This window comes from Pongo abelii, chromosome 7, assembly GCF_028885655.2.
Source record: "Pongo abelii isolate AG06213 chromosome 7, NHGRI_mPonAbe1-v2.0_pri, whole genome shotgun sequence".
In the NCBI taxonomy this organism is placed as follows: Eukaryota; Metazoa; Chordata; class Mammalia; order Primates; family Hominidae; genus Pongo; species Pongo abelii.
The window spans coordinates 24,486,749-24,506,097 of NC_071992.2; the positions used below are offsets into that span (position 1 = coordinate 24,486,749).

At 53.4% G+C, this 19,349-nt stretch overlaps 1 protein-coding gene across 4 annotated transcripts; it reads right to left on the bottom strand.

The window, feature by feature from the left end:
- Positions 1-334: 334 nt before the first annotated feature.
- On the bottom strand, positions 335-17,885 carry EGR3 (early growth response 3). 4 transcript variants are annotated; one of them, XR_008527816.2, is made up of 3 exons: positions 16,901-17,461; positions 14,166-15,600; positions 335-10,132 (listed from the first exon to the last, which is right to left on the bottom strand). XR_008527816.2 is itself a non-coding variant. In XM_024251495.3 (3 exons), exons 2-3 carry the CDS (start codon positions 16,457-16,459, stop codon positions 14,591-14,593), a joined length of 1,050 nt encoding a protein of 349 aa, XP_024107263.2. In that variant the 5' UTR covers positions 16,460-16,472; positions 16,901-17,019; the 3' UTR covers positions 11,788-14,590. The 4 variants fall into 4 exon arrangements, 3 of the variants coding, with proteins under 3 accessions (XP_024107263.2, XP_003777266.3, XP_063582653.1); XM_024251495.3 differs by lacking the exon at positions 335-10,132 and adding an exon at positions 16,420-16,472 and having other exon boundaries at positions 11,788-15,600; positions 16,901-17,019; XM_003777218.5 differs by lacking the exon at positions 335-10,132 and having other exon boundaries at positions 11,788-15,600; positions 16,901-17,885.
- Between the last annotated feature and the right edge of the window lie 1,464 nt (positions 17,886-19,349).

The window sequence follows — 19,349 nt, forward strand, 5'->3', positions numbered from 1 at the left end:
GGCAGTAACCAGCATCAGGGGCATGTGGAGAAGGCCTCACTGATGGATAGGAGGAGACAGTGGTGCCACTGAGGCCAGGCCGGCTGCCACCCTCCAGCCCTGGCCTGCTGTCCCTGTGGACTGATCAGGAAGGAATCCCCAAAGAAGGCACACAGCAGGAGGGAAGAGAGGCCAAACAAGGGCAGGAAGGCTCCCGGGGGCACCAACACCCTCTGCCAGGAAGGTCAGGCCAAGCAACTTTAGTCCGTGGTCCCCTTTTCCAGCCTCAGCCATCCTTTGCTTTTCATGGAACTGCAACCGGCCAGGCCCCAGGGATGGCAGCACCAGCAGAGGGGCCCTCCCCTGGGGTCTTCTTCAACCAGAAACAAGTCAGGCAGCGGTGGGCTTCAGAGGTTGAAGGCCTGTGGCGGGGGGCCTCATGAAAGAACCATCCTCAGGGCAGGGAGGCCTGGGTTGCTACCCTCTTCATTTCTTTCTTTCTTTCTTTTGTTTTTCTTTTTATCTCTTTGAGACAGAGTCTTGCTCTTTGCCCAGGCTAGAGTGCAGTGGTGTGATCATAGCTTACGGCAGCGTCGACCTCCTGGCCTCAAGCGATCCTCCCCGCTCGGACTCCCAAATGCTGGGATTACAGGGAAGCTCAGTTTCTCAAGCAAGTGGTGGGGTTTGGTGGGCTGTGCCCTGTAGGCCCTTGGGTGGCATAAGAGGCAGGCTTCTTTGGGAGTCTCTCTGACTGCCCCCAACCCTGAAGCTGGATCCTTTTGAGGTTGCTTCTCAGTGAGCAGCATGAAGGCCTGGAACAGCTGTGTGGGAGGAGGCATTGGATACAAACAAAGGGAGAAGAGAGGCACCCCCTCTCACCATGCACCCCATTTTTCTTCTTGTATAAGCACCAGTTCTTCTGTATTGGCCCCCTTCCCACATGGAGAGCCTGTATCTATTGCATCTTCCCCACCTGTCAGCCAAGGGAGGGGGCTGAGCTGCTGCCCTCCATTCCAGAAAAGCTACAGAAAGAAAGCCAGGCCTGAGGTTGTTCCCGATATTTACCAATGTGGGCACAAGGCAGGCTCAAACCTGGTTTCCCAGGGGTCTCTAATTGAGGAGGTCACAGTGACCCTATGGTGCCCAGTGCCTGCACTCCTTCTTGCCACCCCAGAGGACCCAGCACCCATCTGGCAGTGCCCGCTCCAAAGCCACCTATGGGTTCCCTGGACCCAAGTCAGGAAAGGAGGCTGTCAGTGGCTCCAAACCACCTCTTGCAGCAACTCTGCTAATCCAAATAAGATAGGGAAAAGGCAGTGGGAGGAAATGATAGTTTCATGGTTATTTTCAGAAAGGAAACAAAAAAAAAATGCAAACAGGAGCACACCCTGCATTTTGGTACAAAATCTAGGAGTCTCAGGGAAAAGAACCCACAGTTCTTCCTTCTTCTTGTCCTCTCACCAGATGCTGGGGAGGGGCTGCCCGGTCTGTGGGGGCCTTGGGCAGCTTTTGCCTGTAGGGAAAGGGAGAAGAGGGGCTGCAGGAAGCCAGCAAAGACTCTTCCCGCAAAGGCAGGCCTGGAGAAGCTGAGACATCTTAGTTTTGTGGGCAGACAGGGCCCACCCTTTGTGGGTGGAGGAGTTGGAGAGATGGAGTGGAGGGAGCAAGTGGGGAACTGGGAGATTCTTGAGCTGATGCTTGTAAAGCGCAGTGGCGTGTGTAGGATTGGTGGGCTGGGAGGGTGTGTTCTGGGAGCACAGCTCAGAGAGAGAAATAGAGAAGGGGGAGGGAGAGCAGGAGAGCGTGTGCTCGTGGGAGAATTGAGTAGGGCTGCTGCCTGCATGTGTGTGCAGGGCGTGCACAAAGATGGGAGCCGCAGAGTCCGGGCTGTACACAAAGGATTGTCCAGGGCCCTGCCAGCTCCAGAATGTTGTGTGAACCAAGGACAGAGCCTGGCTTCTTGTCCCCAGAGGGAATCTGGACCTTGCTGTCTAACCTCTGGGTTTCCCTGGACGGTGTGGGGTGCAGTAGTGAAGGAAGCGGTGGCCTGAACTTCTAGGGGCTTTGTCTGCAGTTCCTGTTTGGTGGCTGTCACATTTGCCAAGACCCCAAGGGTGGGAGGATGTGGGTGGGAGAGAGGTAGGAGCCAAGGACAGAGCCAGTGGCACAGAGACTACGAATCCTAAGTGCCTGCAGATGAGGTGTTCTAAGAGTAAGGGAGAGAGAGGAAGCTGACATGAACAACCTAGGGGAGGTGGAGGAGGACCATGGGCTAGTAGCAGCTCCGTGTCCTCCCCTGGGGCGGGAGAGGTATCATTATCCCCCATTTCGCATATGTGTCATCTGAGGGCCAGAGAGCTTCATTGCTGTGTCCAAGTTTCCATGACTGGTCACAGAAGGAGCTGGTGTGGGGAGATGGGCAGTGAGCAAACTCAGGTGGGTGATTGGGTGGTCTAGTTGGTGACAAGGGTGTTCTGGGAAAGACAAAGTTAGGCTCAATACCAGGAAAATCCTGGTCCCAGAGGGCTGCCTCCATGGAAGGGTTGGAGGCTTCCCTCCCAGCCTGCCAAACCAGCCCAATTCCTGAGACCTGGGAGGGTTGGGAGGAGATGGAGGTAATGACTCAACTCATCCAACACAGGCTTGACCTAGGGGAGGTTGGGTAACCCAGCAGACGCTCCAGTGGGGTGAGGATTGGAATAAATGGGTGATGCTGGAGATAAGGGCAAAAGGGCGTGCTGGCAGGGAGGGGCTGCTGGTTCCGGGCAGAGTTTGGGAGGAGGATGGGGTGGGGCACACTTGGGCTTTGTGGATGAAAAGAGGGATGAGCTTCTAGGACCACTGGCTCCTTTCCTGAGATGACGGAGGGACCTGTGGTGGTGATCTGGGAGGAAAACCCACCAGGTAGAGCAGTGGCTCAGATGGTAGATTTAAGGCTGAAATCCCAAAATGGGGGACTCCCAGCAGTAGGAATTCTCAGGAGGGCCCCAAAGACAGAGATTCTGAGCCTTCTGGGGCCCCTGCTGCTCCCTCACTAGGGCAGGAGCTACATTCAGGAGCCCACCACCCCCTGGGGTTTTCCAGTCCATGGAGAGGAAGTGATCCGAGTACTACAAACCACTGCGAAGCATTTCTGGCATTGGGTTGAATGGGACCCCAAACCAGAGGATTGCATTGTATATCAGTTTCTATATATTTTTCAGGGGAATATGAGAGAAAATGTGTTTAAAAACACAATCCAAGATGCAAATGCAGTCACAGAACATTGCCCCATTGGCTCAGGCCAGAAGAAACTGGAATCAGGGAAAGAGGCCGGCAGACTCAGAGTCCCAGGAAGCCAATGGCACCTTGGAGGCTTTTGGGAGGATGGAGACAGAGAGCTGGTGCTTTGAGGCAATGGGAAGCAGGATCTTTGCATTTGAGTCTTATGCCAGCATTGCTGAGCCCTGGCTCAGTCCCCAGCTGTGAGATGGGGGTGGGTCTTGCACAGAGTGACAGTCTTGGGACTTCTGCACTTTAGGGCTGAAGATATCATATGGATTCTCTAGTGGGACCGCTTGATTTTCTAACAGGGACTTCAAGAGCCAGAGAAGGGCTGTGACTTTGCAGATGTTATAGAGCTTTGTCCTCGTGTTAGAGCCAGGACTAGAAGCCAGGTCTCCTGACGCCTGATGCAGTGCAGTGCAGAGGGTGTACATCTGTTCAATGATCTACATCCTCATTGGATGGAGATTTCCATGGCTTAAGACCCAGAAAATACAGTTTCTAACAGTGAAGCTAAGATTATTCCTGAACTTGTCACCTCGGAGCCATCTGAATCCTGTGTGGTCTTCTCACCTGATCTAATAAGAATAGTGACTGAGTTCAGGCCGGGCTTCCAGCTCCACCGAGAAACATCTCCCCATAGTATATTCACCTGTCGAAGGAGAAGAACATCACCCACTTCCTCCTCCAACAGTCTTCTTTTGGCTTTTTGGAAAGGACAGCTCTTTTTCATAATTTACATTCCAGTGGATCCTCTCAACAACTCTGTGGAGAAGGGTATTATCCCCACTGTACAGATGGGAAAATAGAGGCTCAGCCAAGTTAAAAAATTCACTTAGGGTCTAATGCACAGAGAGAGGCAGTGCTGGAACTGGAGCCACAGCCTTGGTCTTTTGTCTGAGCTCTTCAACCAACAGCAAAGGAGAATCAGGTGGATGGGCTGAGAGAGGGGAAGGTGGAGGTTGACCATGCTTGGAACTGGGGAACCTGACTCTAAGCACCTCAGGAAGAAGAGCACGTCTGGTGGGTTTCCTCACAGCTTACCACCTCAGCTCCTGTGCTGAGGAGCTGGCGTCTACCTAGCCACAGTAGGTGGAGGTCACCTGGAGGGATGTTTTACCTGTACCAAAAGAATCCAAAGATGGAGGCTCCCTGTATCCCTCCCCAAACCCCAGAAAACTCTGCTCTGTAGCAAGGAGAAGCAACCAGAATGTAACACAGGGACATGTCATCTGGGTTGGACAACTTCCACTAAGCCAGCTGGGCATACTCCAGAGATGCCAAGCTGCTCTGTTGTTTCCTGGGGCCTGTGGGCCACTGGGATTTTCTCTTCCTCCTCCAGGAAAAGGACAAAGAGTGAACAGCCCCACAGGCTACCTGGTGAGCACCCTGGGGTAGTTCTACTCTACCTAGAGTCCAACGGGATAATACATGTCCAGCCTTTAGCATAGCACTTGGCGCGTAGGAAGTCCTCAGCAGCTTAGTGGTTTTGTTATTGATGTGGGACCTGAAAGAAGACTGAGATCCTCCAGGAAGTTTCCCTACCCCACCCCATCCTTCCCACTTACTCTCAAACTCTGATTTAGGTGCCTTCCTATCAGAGTGAACCATTATCATGACACCAGTCCCAGTGTATTGAAATCATCTGTTTATGTGTCTGCTTCCCCGACAGAGCGTAAGATCTTCAAGGACTGTGTGTTGTTCATCTTTGGACTGTGTGACCACCCCACCCCCATGCTGAACACTGTACCTGGCTTAGTAGTTTTGCTAAATTCATGGATGAATGAATGAAATGTGAAGAAGCTCTGGATGATGCCAAGTTGCAAAGGAAAGCCAAGAACTGAGGGGAACTTTTGGGAGGCATGAAATGGAAGACCAAAAAAGGTGGGGAGAGGGAGAGAGAAATGTTTTTTTCTCAGGCATGAAACTGCCTAGACTAGGCTATAGAAATGATGTTACTAGACAGAGATTTGCCAGAATCCAGGGAAATAGAGAGGATGTGGCAAGCGGTATTGAGGATCAAGTGATTTTTGTGGTGCCATCTTGCCTGCTCAGGGCCCAGGATAGGGGTGAGAATGTGACCATATTGGAAGAACCTGACCATCCACCAGCTTTTTGCCAAGGGAGGGAACATGGTCAATCTAGCCACAGACAAAAGAGGGAGCTACCTTTGCAGGAGTGATTTCTGAGAGATGAGGCCAAGGGAGATTCCCACTCCTAGGCTGGGCAGCAGGAAGAGTCATTCATCTCATTAGGAACTTGGCATGAAGGCAAATGTCAACAGGAAGAGAGAAGGCTCTCGGTTGTGGTTCTTGAAGGAGGCACATCTGTCTCTCCTTGGCCAGGCTGGAGTTTAGGAATCATTGGTGGTCTTTGACATCTCAGATGTGAAAGAAAGACTAAGGAGACTGCAGTCAGGGGATGACAGAGCCAAGCAGAGGAATGGGGGCATTGAGGGCTGAAAGGACATGGTACCTGCAGCCCAGGGCTGGCCTGGCAGTCCAGTTAGTACAGGTCGGGGCTCTGCTCAGGGGTCGTGGGGCCTTTCCCTCACTATTAGCCTTCAGCATTTGTTTGCTTCTTTTGGACACGTTCATTTCCTTCAAAGCGCTCCTGTGACCTGGTCCCATACTGTCTCTCCGACTTCATCTCCTATTGTCACCTCCCTTCCTTTCCAGCCACTCCGCCTCCATGTTATTCCTCGAACTTCCAAGAATACCATGATCTCCTAAGGACCTTTGCACCCAGACAGCTCTTCCTCAGATGGCCACGTGGTCCATCCTGTCACTTCCTGGGCCTGTGCTGAAAGACCTCTCCCTGTGAAGCCATCCCAGATCACTCGTATGTGATTGTAATCCCCTTCTCCCAATGCTAGCCGTTCTCCTTCCTCTGCTGTATTTTTCTCCATAACACACATCACAATCGGACACAACACATATTTGCTTGTTTGTTTTTTATCTGTTTCTGCCCTGGAGAAAGTAAGCTGTGACAATGCAGGCCTTTTTGTTCACTGCTATAACCTCGGTGCCTAGAAGAATGTGTTGCACATGGCAGGCCCTTGACACACATTTAAATAAATAAATAAAGCAATTAATCTTTCTGTGGGACCTTCCACTGATTGTCAGGACCTGCATTCTCAGCTCTGCCCTTCCTAGATGTATGAGCCTGGACAAGTCACGAACCTCTTTAGGCCTCTGTTTCCTTATCCGAAAAAGAGCATGTTGGACTAAATGGCATCTTAAGGTCCCTTATGACTAAAAGGTAGGGGGAATCCCTGAAGGAAGTGGGACCTTGAGGTAAGGGCCTGATGTCCATGATTCTCTCGCAGAATTAAAGCCCTGCATTCCATTAAATCCCTGCATGCCACCTCTGCCCCCAGACCAGGCCTGGGCAGAAGCAGGGCCACCAGCCCTGCAGCTGGAAGCTAAGAGCTAGCCAGAAGGCTGAGGTCAAGGACTGATGACTAAGATGAAGGGAAAGAGATGGACGGGGCAGAACTGGGGCTGCTGCGTTTTATTTAAATCCATGATAAGGATCAGGAAGCAGGCAACAGCCCGATGACACATTAATTAACTTTGCAGATGATACTGGATCAGGAAGGTGTCCCATCCACCCATCTCAGCAAGAGAGATGGGACAAAAGGACCTGAGGAGGGGTCAGGAATTAGGCCAGGAAATTACAACAATGAACTTTGGCTGTGGCCAAGAGGGGAAAGGACTTATGTTGTCTCTAGTGGATTGGGGGGTAGGGTGGAGAGGATCTATTTTCAGAACACAGATATGCAGTGGATGTTAGGGGCTGGGAGTGGTGGCAGGGACCACTAGGTCCCCTGGCTGTTTGAATTGATGTACTGATCCCCAGTGGAGACAGAGCCTGTTTTCTTGCCACTGTGTTTGGAGGATGGGGACAGGGGTAAGGGACAGGGAAGATAACATTGATGGAGCACCCACCATGAACCAGGCACCATACACAGTATCTCATTTAAACTCCGCAACAGCAATGATAAGACAAGAGGAAATAATGGGTCAGATGGACTAAGAAGTTGCTGAGAGTCACACTGCCAGAAAGTGGCAGAGTTGAGATTCAGATGTAGGAGGGAGGCGATGGTCCCAAAGTGGGTTAAGGGCCCCAGGAGAAAAACCAGAGTAGCTGCCAGGTTATCAAACTGCCTCTTCATTTTTAGGACTGAAACCTAAGTAAGTAACAAGTACCCAAAAGAAGGCTTTCATTAGCACCCTGGGGTTCCATAGGTACTGGAAGTTTTCTTCTGTCCCTCCTGCTGGACCAACCTGACCTTCCTAAGCAGTGCAGAGAAAGGAACGGGGAGGAATGGAAGACTGTCAGGCATCTGGACAACGTGGAGGGGTGACGCTAAGGAAAAAAAAGTGTGAGAGCTCTTGCAGCCTGTTGTGGAAAAGATACCAAAGGGCTCAAAGGCTCAGTTCTGTTGTGGCCACTAACCTCTCTCTCTTTGGTGAGAACAGGGTACTGATGGATTCTAGGTGAGTGAATGGTCACCTCTGGGGTGAGCCATTTCAGAGAATACAGGCCCACAGACAAGGGTAGGTTCCCCTGAAGAGGGCTTGGGGTGTGCCCGGACTCAAGGGTGACAGACATCTCTATTCCTCCAGGGAGCTGACAGCTGGAGGCATTCCTGAGACTCTAGCTAGGAACTCAGTGCGTGACCCAAAAGGGAATCCCAAACAACAAGTCTATGATTGAGCAGTCTGTTTCTGGTTGGGTCATGATGCCACAACAAAAGGCCCAAGTAGAGAAGGCTGCAGGCCCTGTGCAGGCCTGGTGGGAAGGGCTGACCCAAAGGACAGCCATCGTGCTCCAAGCAGCATGAGAAGGCTCCGGGGCACCATCGGAGCAAGGATAGGATTGGAGGGTGTGGAACCCCAGAGTTCCCCAGGAATGGGGTGAAGGAAGGGTTGATAGGAGCAGCACAGGTTGCCTGGGGGCCCGGGAAGGCATTTCTGAGGCCTAGAGGAAGGACCTTCCTCATCCAGGGATCCTGGGAGCAGAGCAGGGTCTCAGTAAACCAGAGAAGCCACACATGTCCTGAGAGATGCACTGGGGGCCTCCCTGGAGGAGGCAAGACCTGGAAGCAGGTAGGCAGTGTGAAAGAAGCTGTATGGAATCACAGTCTGGCTCCCACCCAGCCTAGAAGTTAGAACATTTTTGTTGACATTCTTCTTGTTTGCAGCTCTGTAGCCATGTTCTGTTTGCATTAGCTCCCTGGTAAAATTGCTCAGAAAACATCCTTCTAGGCATCTGTGTGTTTGCTAGAGGGGAAGAAATAGTGTTTCCAGCCTGGGGTCAGAGGCTGGTGGTAGCCAGGAGAGGTGGTGGCAGGAACTGCCCCAATTCCAGGCTAGAGATGAACCAGCTGTGATGGGGATGGGGACTCTTCCGGAGCAGGAACAGTCAGGGCCTGGTCCTATCCTGCCTGGGCATGGGCACGTCAGAGGCTTTATTGCAAATTGGGGAAAGCTTCATGACACTACCTCCCACCCTGGCCTACTCCTATTCTCACATGGGGCTGTGAAAATGACCAATTTTACAAAATATTAGAGATGGAGTTGATGGAAACATTCAAGCCAAAATAATGGTGACACCTCAAGAGCTGACGTGCTGGGAGAAGGCTCCAGGGCCAGGGGCTCTCCTGGCCTCTGCAGATGTCTGACTGGTGAGTAAGACTCTGTGGTCCATGGGGCTGACCCACGGACTGCTCTGATCAAGGGCCTTCTTCCACTTCCTCTGGAGAACCCTCTCCTCTCTGCACAAAGAATGGTTATTCCGAAAAGAACCCCTTGGGATAGATCTGGGACTATGACCTATTTTTAAAACCCCATGGCACCTTTTAGACAGTCAGTTATTTCCCTTTGTCCTTAAGATTTTGCCAGTATGATTTCTAGCTCTTGGGACACACAGAGGCCTCCTGCTTTCCCCAGGCTTATTGTTCCAGAACGCCAGGGAAGCCAATCAGGGCCAGGAGAAGGCAGCTCACAACCCCCTCATCTATGACAAGCAAATTATGGATTAGCAACAGGAGATCAATAACAACTGGCCATGAGCTATTACCTTCATTCACCAGAATCCACCTTGCTATTCTTTTTGACATGCTTGTGAATACATACTTACACACTCACCACTACCAGTTCCACCACACAACCACACAAAAACATATGCCATGCCTTGCCCCATGTTCTCTCCAAGTAGCTCGTTTATACTCAACCCCATTTCACCAAGTACAACTTTGCAAAGAGTCATCACTTTCAGTACACCACTCCCAAGGTGTGTGTATGTGTGTGGGGTGGGGGGCATCCTTTCATTCATCCCCAAACACCCCAGGGGTTCTTGGAAGGAGCTATGCCTCTACCCCTTCCCTACTTTGATGCCTGATTTTGCCCTAGGGCACAGGGCCTGTTCATTGCAAAGCCTCTACTGATTCCTTCCCATGATAGCCCCATCTAGGCCTTCCCTCCACCTTCTCCCTACTTCATCCCTGAGTTTCAGGGTTGAGTCTCCTCTCCCCATATTTACAAAACCCAGGCGGGTTGGGTAGCTGGTGTGATGCTATCTGAGACAGTCTTATCTAGCTACAAAGTGTGAATCAGTGATTACATCACACAGGGTTGGTGCCAGCCCGGCGGACTGCCATATTGCCAAGTGACCCAGTGGTTGAACCAGGTTGGGTTGAGTAATATCCACCAATGGATAGTGAGTTTATTAATCATGCGGCATAATACACTGTTGATGAAAGTCTAACACCGAAGGCCTGGTTTGGTTGGAGAAGGTGCAGGTGGGGCTGGATGCTGACTATGAAGACAGTCAGGGACAGTATCTTCCTCCCATACTACTCACTTGAGAAATACATAGAAATCTGAAAGGAAACATCTAGTTTAGCAAAGAGATGGATTATATGCTCAATGTTGGGACCTTTCCACCATCTTGGATTCCCTTTGTTAAAAAGGAAGGATACTTCTATGAGGCTGTTGAAGCCACAGTCTGAAATTTTAAAAGTTTCATGAGGTAAGAGAAGGGAACTCAAGATGGCAGCCGATGACCTAAAATTGTGTGGGTGGGAAAATTTAAGATTCCATACTGCATTCTCCTTCTTCATCTCTCACTTGAAAAACATTCTTTTCTAGGGCCACAGCCTACCTCCTCCACCCAGGTCTGGCCTCAACTTCTTGGTACCTATGGCCAACCAGAAATACCACTCATATTTTCCTCTGTGATAGGCCTGCCTTGGGGGTGCCGAAGAGCAATTTCTGAGCAGGGACACGACATTTTTGTTGCTTTGTGGCTGACCTGGTCGGCACCTCAGGGTCTGAGACACAGACTCCAGTCACAATCTGGTGGGGCATTTATACAATCTGGTGGGGTATAGCGCAGCATTATATACCAAGCCCCTAAACCTGGGTGAAGCAGATCATATGTGAAATGCACTGCAGAGGAACCCAGGTGAGTTTTTTTTTTTTTTTTTTTTTTTTTTAGAGGGCAGGCAGGAAGAAGGGGAGGGAGAGCAAAGACTGACTTTTCCAAAGACAGCTCTAGAACAAGCCTCAAGGGATAAAGGCTTCTAATGACTATGGGGAACAAGGTGAGGGGTGCAAAATGCAGATGCAGACACAAGAAGGAAGTGGAGGATACATTTTCCTCAAGAGAAATGGAGACAGCTCTAGGGCTGGCAAATTAAGTTAAGGAGGAGGAATGTTCTAGGGAAGACAGCTTGGAGGATAGGAGAAGCATTGCTTTTATGGGAGGTAGAAATCATAAGGTATGGCAGTTTGAGGCTATGCAAACATTCCCTGTGTGTTCTCCAAATCCCAAATGTCCCTTCTTCCTTTCAAGGCATTGGATCCCTGGGTCATTCATAGGAGCTGGTTTTCAGCGAGGTTCACCTTTACCAGGCGGCTCCAAATAGTGAGGCCTGGAGGAATCCCATCCAAGCGGGATTAAAATTATAGAAGTTTAAAACCTGATTTTTTCCAGTTATCTGACCACAGAAGAGCTGCCAATCTCTCTGGTCATCTTGCCAACCCTGAAGAACCTCGGTCAAGTCTCCACCTGTTTTTCAGGCTTCGAAAGCTTTGGCAAGAGAACTACTCAGTGTGGCTGACAGGCCCTCCAGGGTCCTGTTCTGGCATTCCCTAAGACTGTCTCTAGAGAAATTGTTCATAAACCAGGAGATCTCCTCCCTTCTACCCCCAAATACCCATTGGAAGCTGGAAAGAAGGTTCTAGAAGATTCCCAGTCACCAGCCCTGATCCCCATGAGTTTACCTAACCTGTTCGCCTAATCCCTCTGGCAGTGTGAGGCTTACAGAAGGTTGGAGGGGAATTCTATTCTCCTGGTACCACAGTAAACACTCAAAACTATTTGAAACACCAGAACCTTGCACAAAATTCTGACCTACTTCCAATAAAACCAAGTTCCACATTTCCACTTTGAGAGTTTTCAGAGGAAGAACGGCAAAATTAGGCATAAAAACCTATCAAACAAACCACCAGCCAAAAACAAACCAAGACAAAAAACAGGCCAAACTAAAGCTTTATGCTATAAAAACAAGAAATAAAATAAGGAGATTTATAGGCCGGCTGATTGTCAGCAAACACAATATATTTACTGTATTAGCATTTGCTCACAGTGCAAATGGTACAACATTACACCATTTCAATATTTCGGTTTTTAAAAATGCTGTTTTCATTAACTATATTATATTGGCATTACAATATGACAAAGGAGCAAATGAAATGTTGGTGAAGAATTTCACCTTTTCACAATATCAAGCATATTTTTTTAACCTTAGTATAAGGTACTATAAATCCAAGAAATAAAAACATCCACAAAATATATTACATCTGGTTTGTCTTTTTTCTAAGTACTCAACTTTATACAAAAGTCTTTCAAAAAATATCATCCCCCATAGGTTTTCCTGTTTAAAACCTGATTTTTTTCTCTCAGTTCACATAAGTTAGAGTGCATTTTCTTTTGTTGCTTTTTTTTTTAAACATGCAGACATATAAAAAATCTGGATAGCACAACCTTTTGGCAACAAAGTTATTTTTCTCTTAGTTTAGCTTAATGTCTGAGAACAGTTTTATTAAAACAAAGGAAAACTCAATTATCATGCAGTGACATGCATATACCAGAAGGAGCGAGGAAAAAATATTAAAGGGTATCTGATTCCTCCTTCTAGCTTGGAAGTGACCAAAATTTTTGCTTTTTTAATAATCATCACATTATAAAAAGTATTCAGCAAAATACTGTCTCTGCAAAGAAAGATTTTACCCTTCAGCTGAAAAAATATGGGCCCTCCTGGCAAACTTCATCTTCTTCTCTCTCCTTCTACAAAAAGTCCAAGAGTACCTGGAAATTCACAACCCCCTGCTCTTCGATATCCCCCCTTTCCACTAGAGTCCTTTTAGTATTATTTATCCACCACCAAAAATCAAAACAAAACAAAACAAAAATGGTACTTCTTTTTCTTAAAAAAAAAAAAAAGTGGGAAACGCATAAAGTGACTTTGAAAACAGACATTCTGTAAACTCCAGACCTTTGTTCCTTCTCTCTGGGCAGCTTACTGACCACAGGAGAAATAACGCTAACAGGAACAGTACATTCAGTCAAGACCGTGCTGGAAGCTGTGGCAGAGAGCAACCTTCCCTATTACTCCACTTCAAAGGAGCCACCCTGTGCGAGAAGGGCTGGCAGGACAGCTGGGGAAGAGGGGTGCCTGAGAAGAGGTGAGGTAGGGTGGGGAGAAGGTGAGACTGGGTATGGAAAGGAGACACCTCATTCATCAACATGGATTCATGAAAAAATCCCCATATCTTTGAGGAAATTTTGGACAGAGATGTGTATATGTGTATACACACATATCCATACATATATGTGTATGTATGTACACTCACACGTATATGTACAGATATGTGTGTATCTATATCCACACACATAACACACGTATGTAGATATAATCTCATCAGTTAACATTTTCATAAAAAATAAATCATTTAAAGCTGTATACGCCTACAAATTCTCTTTATTCCGGTGCACTGCACTGGATAACCAAGTACCTTAGAGATTTTATTTTGCTAGGAATACATATTGTGTGTATGTTATGTATACGTACGCATGTGTATCTTTATACACATGAATGCATATACATACACATACATACACACACACACCATATACTTATATTTAAATTCTATCTGTTGTGTTGGTGATGACAAAGGGCAAAAGCAGAGCCAGCTTCCCCATGATGGTGGGAAGGAGAAATTGCTATGTAATTGAGAGAAGACACAAAGCTGGAGTGGCTGGTTGAAGCCTGCCTTTCTGGGAAAAGATTTTGAAAGAGATGGAAGAAGGTTTACAGGGGAGAAGGGGAAGGAGGGGGAGGGCAGAGGGCAAACTTAGGAACATAGATTTCTTAGAGTGGGGCTAAGGAAATACACATATATTTTAAAAGGCAGGCTCAGCGATGGCTGCTCTTTCTCCCCACAGATCAAACTGCCCTGAGGCCTAAGAGGGAAGCGCTCAGAAAAGGAGGGGTTCTGAGGGGCCAAACCCGAAGCGGCGGCAGCAGCACCGCGTCGGCGGCATCCGAGGCATTTCTCTAAGAAACATGATTTCAGAGCGGATGGAAGACCACCTCCTCCAGCCACGTGCGGACCCCCAGCCTGGGACATCTCCCAGTGGCTTGGGGACCCGAGATGGGGAAGAGTTTGGGGTAAACACAGCCCAGTTCAGCTCAAGTCTTAAACACACACGCTTGCGCGCGCGCGCGCACACACACACACACACACATACACACACACGCGAGCACGCACACACTCGCGCGCATCCCCGCACGCAGGCGCGCGTGCGTGCGGCGGGCAGCAAGCTCTGCGCTTTGGTGCGCTCCTTACCCCCTCCCCCTCTCGAATCTTCGAGGGGGTATAGAGGGAGACGTGGGGGAAACAATGAGGTGTTTGGGTCGGGCGAGGGTTGGATGGGCTCCGCCTTCAGTCCCTTGCAGGTCCTTGGCGCGGCCCGGCGGCCCCTGGATCAAGGCGATCCGAACTGAACAAAGCGGGCTAGACGCCACCTTTCCGCCCCCACGCCTTGGCTAAGTGGGGGACCGCGAGGGGAAGGCGCCTCCAGCCCTGGCCCCTGACCGCTGGCCGGCGTGAAAGGTTGGGAACCGGGGGCATCGAAGGGGAGCAAGGGGCCGCACGTCCATGGAGAGGCCAGGGCGCGGCCCCTACGCCTCCGTGGCTGGCTTTCCCGCTGCTTTCAGGCTAGCAGCCGGGAGGCACTGGAGGGGAAAAGTGGGGATCTGGGGGCCCGATCCTCAGGCGCAGGTGGTGACCACGGGGGCCAGCGACACTGGGGGCGCCGAGGATGCAGAGGGTGCACCGCCCTTCTCCGCCTTCTTCTCCTTTTGCTTGAGGTGGATCTTGGCGTGGCGCTTGCGCTCGTCGCTGCGCGCAAACTTGCGCCCGCAGAACTCGCAGGCAAAGGGCTTCTCGCCCGTATGAGTGCGGATGTGAGTGGTGAGGTGGTCGCTGCGGCTGAAGCTCCGCATGCAGATCCGGCACTGGAAGGGCTTGTGGCCCGTGTGGATGCGCAGGTGCCGGGTCAGCTCGTCCGAACGGCTGAAACGGCGGTCGCAGCCCTCGGCCGGGCACGCGTGGGGCCGTTCGTGGAGCGGTGTCTTGCTAGGCCGGTTGGGGTACTTGCGGGGCCGGATGGGCTTGAGGGTGAGCGGCGGCTGGGGCAGGCTGCCAAAGCCCGGGTGGATCTGCTTGTCTTTGAATGCCTTGATGGTCTCCAGAGGGGTAATAGGGGGCGGGTTGACCCGGATGGGGTCCATGCCCTGGAAAGGCTTGTGCTCCGGAATGGAGCCCATGTCGTTGGGGTGGTGGTAGAGGTTGTAGTCAGGAATCATGGGGAAGAGATTGCTGTCCAACGCCGGCTTGGCCGATTGGTAATCCTGGGGGGAATAGGCGAGCCCGGGATTGCCCTGGGGGTCGTGGAAAGACACGGGCTCTGAGTAGAGGTCGCCGCAGTTGGAGTAGGGGGGTAGCGCCGGATACATGGCCTCCACGTCACCCTGCGGTGGCTGCACCATGCTGGCCGTGGACGTCTGCGTGCTGAGCGCCCCTGAAGCCGGGGGCACCCCCAAGATGCCGGCGCTCATGAGGCTAATGATGTTGTCCTGGCACCAGTTGGAAGGGGAGTCGAAGGCGAACTTTCCCAAGTAGGTCACGGTCTTGTTGCCGGGGGCTGGCTGGAAGGAGCCGGAGTAAGAGAGTTCCGGGTTGGGCTTCTCGTTGGTCAGACCGATGTCCATTACATTCTCTGCGGAGAGCGGGGGAGAGAGGGGAGGGGTGAGTGAAGCCGAGCCGGCTCCGGGCCGCGGAGCCCAGGTCCTTGCCCAGGTGCGGAGGGTGCGGCCGGGTGGAGTGCGTAGCGCATGGGGTAAGAGGAACGCTGAGCCCGGCGCAAAGCGGGCGGTGCCGCGCTCCCGGGCGCAACATGGATATAGCAAAATACTACGGATCGGGGTGTGGAGTGGCTGCTGCACACACACCGCACAAGCCGCGCACACACTCACGTACCACACACACACGCGCGCGCGCGCGAGAAGCATTGTTGTTCTTCCCGAGGTGGGGCGGGCAGGTAGCTGCAGCTACAGGTAGTTTCAGACCCGGAGCGCGCTGGGCTCTCGCTCTCCACCGCACACAACTCGGCCTCTTCCCTTGGCCCTGTCCGCTCCAGGACGCCGCGCCTTTCCCTCCCCGGCGATGCCCCCCACGCGCGCTGCTCCCGGGTCGCCGACCCAGAGCGCTCCGACGCTTTGTCCTCGGAGCGTAGAAGGGTGTCGCCCTCAAAGGGAGCTCTGCCTTCACCTACCCCGGCCCCAGCCTCCTCGGGCATGAAGGAGCTTTAGGTTCTTGCTGGAGAGGAAAATCCTAGCCCCAGCTAGGGAGGGTGGAGAGCGGCGGAAAACCGGCCGGTGTCTCCATGGCGGGAAAGGCCGCCCTTCCCCAGCTCCCCGGCCCCGGGATCGTCCCCCGTGGCAGGCCCTCGCCCCGCGGGTGAGCCCCCTCCTTCTCCCCGCCGTCCCCACACCCCCACGGCTTTGCTGAACGCCCCGGAAAGGCAGCGTCGCAGTACCTCTCCCACCGCGGGGACTCCACGCCGCACATGGCTCCATCCCGGGTGGGAGGCTGAGGGAGTAAGGGGGGAGAGCGCGGGTGAAAAAGACGCCGGGCTCCTCCCGGGAAGGGGGCGACAGCACCACGCCTTGCGCGTAGCCCGGCGATCGGGCCCCCTGCGTGGTGAGGGAGAACCCCAGAGCCGCTCGCACCTACCTCCCTCCGGTCGGCGGCTGCCCCCACCCGGGAGAACCGAAGCCTCTACCGTGGCGTCGCCAACCTAGCCTTCTCGATCGAGGAGGGCGGGAGGAGTGGGTGGGAAAAGCAACTCGCCCCCCGCAAAATTCCCAGCGCGCCCCCATCTCTCCATCCATTTATCCATCCATCCATCCATCCATCCATCCATCCATCCATCCATCCATCCATCACCAGGTCGTCCCCTCCTCCTCTTCCTCTCCCCTTCCTTCCTCGCTGCCTCGCCGCCTCCCCGCCGCCCTTACCTGTAGCCATCTGATTGTAATGGACTACCGAGTCGCTGCTGCCGGAGAAGAGGTTGAGCGCGCTGGGGATCTCCTCGGGGTACAGATTGTCAGGCAGTTGGTTTAGCAAACTGCTCATGGTCACCGGCAGCTTCTCGGCGAGTTTGCCGGTCATAGCACTCCCGAGCTGCCGCCGCCGCCGCCACCGCCGCCACCGCCGCCGCTCGCTCCTAACGCAGCTTCCAGGCAAGCGGCATCCGAGAGGCGATCCGTGGTGCAGGGGAAAAGCATGCGAGAGGGAAAGTTCGGGGGGAGGGGGGAGGGAAGAAGGGAAGGGATGGGCCAGGAGAGGGGATCTTCTCTTTTTTGGGGGGCGGGAGAGGGCCCCAGGGGGTAATCCTCTTGGGTGCCTCAGCTGGTGCGGTATGAGGCTGGGTCGTGGGGGGGGTGGGGCGTGTGCAGGGGGTGGGGTGGGGGCTGGGCTGGGGGGGATCTCGGCTCAAGGGGGTCGGACGCGGCCTCAGTATTGATCTCACAAACAGACACGCGCCCGCCGCCCCCCCGCCCCCCGATCTGCCACCGCCACCGCCACCGCCGCCGCCGCCGCCGCCGCCGCCGCCTCTGCCGCCGCTGCCGCCGCTGCTACCACCACCACCAGCCCCGCCGCTTCCTAGCAAGCTCACTGCTGCCCAAAAGCTCCCAGCCAGGGAACTCCACCAGCCTATTTATCTGAGCCCCGGGAAAGCTCCGTGACGTAGCTGCCCATATATGGACAGACAAAGCCCAGCCGAAGGGGCGCGACGTCACAATGGAAGCTCCTCACAATGGAACATTAGAAAGCAGGAAGCGGGCCGCAGCCAACGTGCGGCGCCCGCACCGCTCGCGGCTCTTGAAAAAAAGAGAGAGAAGGGGAGAAGAAACAAGAAGAATGCGAGAGGAAAGAGGAAAGAAGGATACAGCTGCATGCAAAGCGCAAAGCGCGTAGCGTGGAGTCGAAACACCAGTAACTCATTGTGTGTGTTTATTTGAGGTTTGCATTAGGAGAGCGCATTGGGGGGAGGTGGGCGGTGGGGTGGGGTTGTTTGCAAGTGGTCTCCAACACCCCAGCAGTTAGAAAGAGAGTTGAAAACATCTGGCGAAGTCCCTTTGCAGCCCGGGAACTGCTGGGGAACCCGGAAGGCGTGCGTTGCGCCCCTGCTACCTCAGCGGCTCCAGCGTTCGGGATCCTAACCGAGATTAAGAGAAAGGGAGTGCTTCCCTTTGTGGGGGGAAGGAGGGGTGCGCGCAGGGTTGGGGGGGGGGTGTTCCAACGTGTCAGAATTCCTTGGTCCAATATCCCAAGAACTTTTGTGCCAACTTCACTCTGATTCGCCGCCCCTGCCCCTCCCTGGGCCCCTGACCCGGCGCTGACTCCAGGCTGAGCGCAGTGGCGAGGAGATTCGGAGCACCCCAGCAGTTGCGCCAAAGACAAGAGCCCCATCCATGTGGGGTCGAGGATGTGCGGTTTTGGTGGTGAAGAGGAAAGAATGAAGTTGAAGGGATAGATAAACACGTGCACTGAATCCCCAGTAAATTCCCTAACGGTTCCAAGCAGCCTCTGTGGCCACAGGATGGCAGGAGGGCCCAGCAGGCCCGGGCACAGTCGCTGTCTACTGCTGCCTGCGAAGGGCCCGCCACTGAGTTCCAGAAGGAGGACGCCGAACCCACAGTCTCTGAGCCACTGACGGCCTCCCCTGGTCTCTGCCCTCCCCCTCGTCTTCCACAGGGCTGTCCCCATTGCTGCCTGCCGGCGCTCCGCAGTCAAAGGCGGCCTGTGTGCCGACCCGGAGCGCTTTCACCTCCCGGAGCTGCAGCAGATCCCGGGGGCGGCTGCTGTGCTCCCTGGGGCCTGCTCCCAGGGCGCGCGCAGCCGGCCCGCGGGCGAGGGGGAGGAGAGGGCGGGAGCATGGGGGTGCGACCCCAAATCACATCGGCTTGGCGGGGGAGGATTCCCTCCTTGGTGGCCGCGTGGGCGCGGTGAATCCCTCGTCCCCTGCTGGGGAGTCAGGGTTGGGGGAACGTGCATTTCTCGGGGGGAGTGGGAGTGTTGACAAGGAAGAAGAGAGGATCCCCGGGCCTCACGCCGTGGGAGGGCCACGCGGGCCGGGGACGTGTGGGAGGAACTCCTGAGCTGCACGTTGTGGTGGAGGTGGATGACAACCTCGCTCCCCTCCCCTCCCCTCTACTCAGTGGAGGGCTGGGGACGGGAGGGCCCGGCCTCCCCCCATCTTCTCCAGTTCTTAGGAAAGGAGGGATTCCCGCCTCCCGCGAGCCCCCTCTCTCCACCCCCTCCGCCTCTCCCGCCAGGCTCCCCACTCCTATACTAGGGAGCCACAGCGCCCCCGGGCTGTCCTCCGCCCGCGCGGCTCAGGGAGGGAGAGCGCTGCAGCGGTCCCGCGCTCCGGTCAGAATCAGGGCAGGCTGCGCCTCC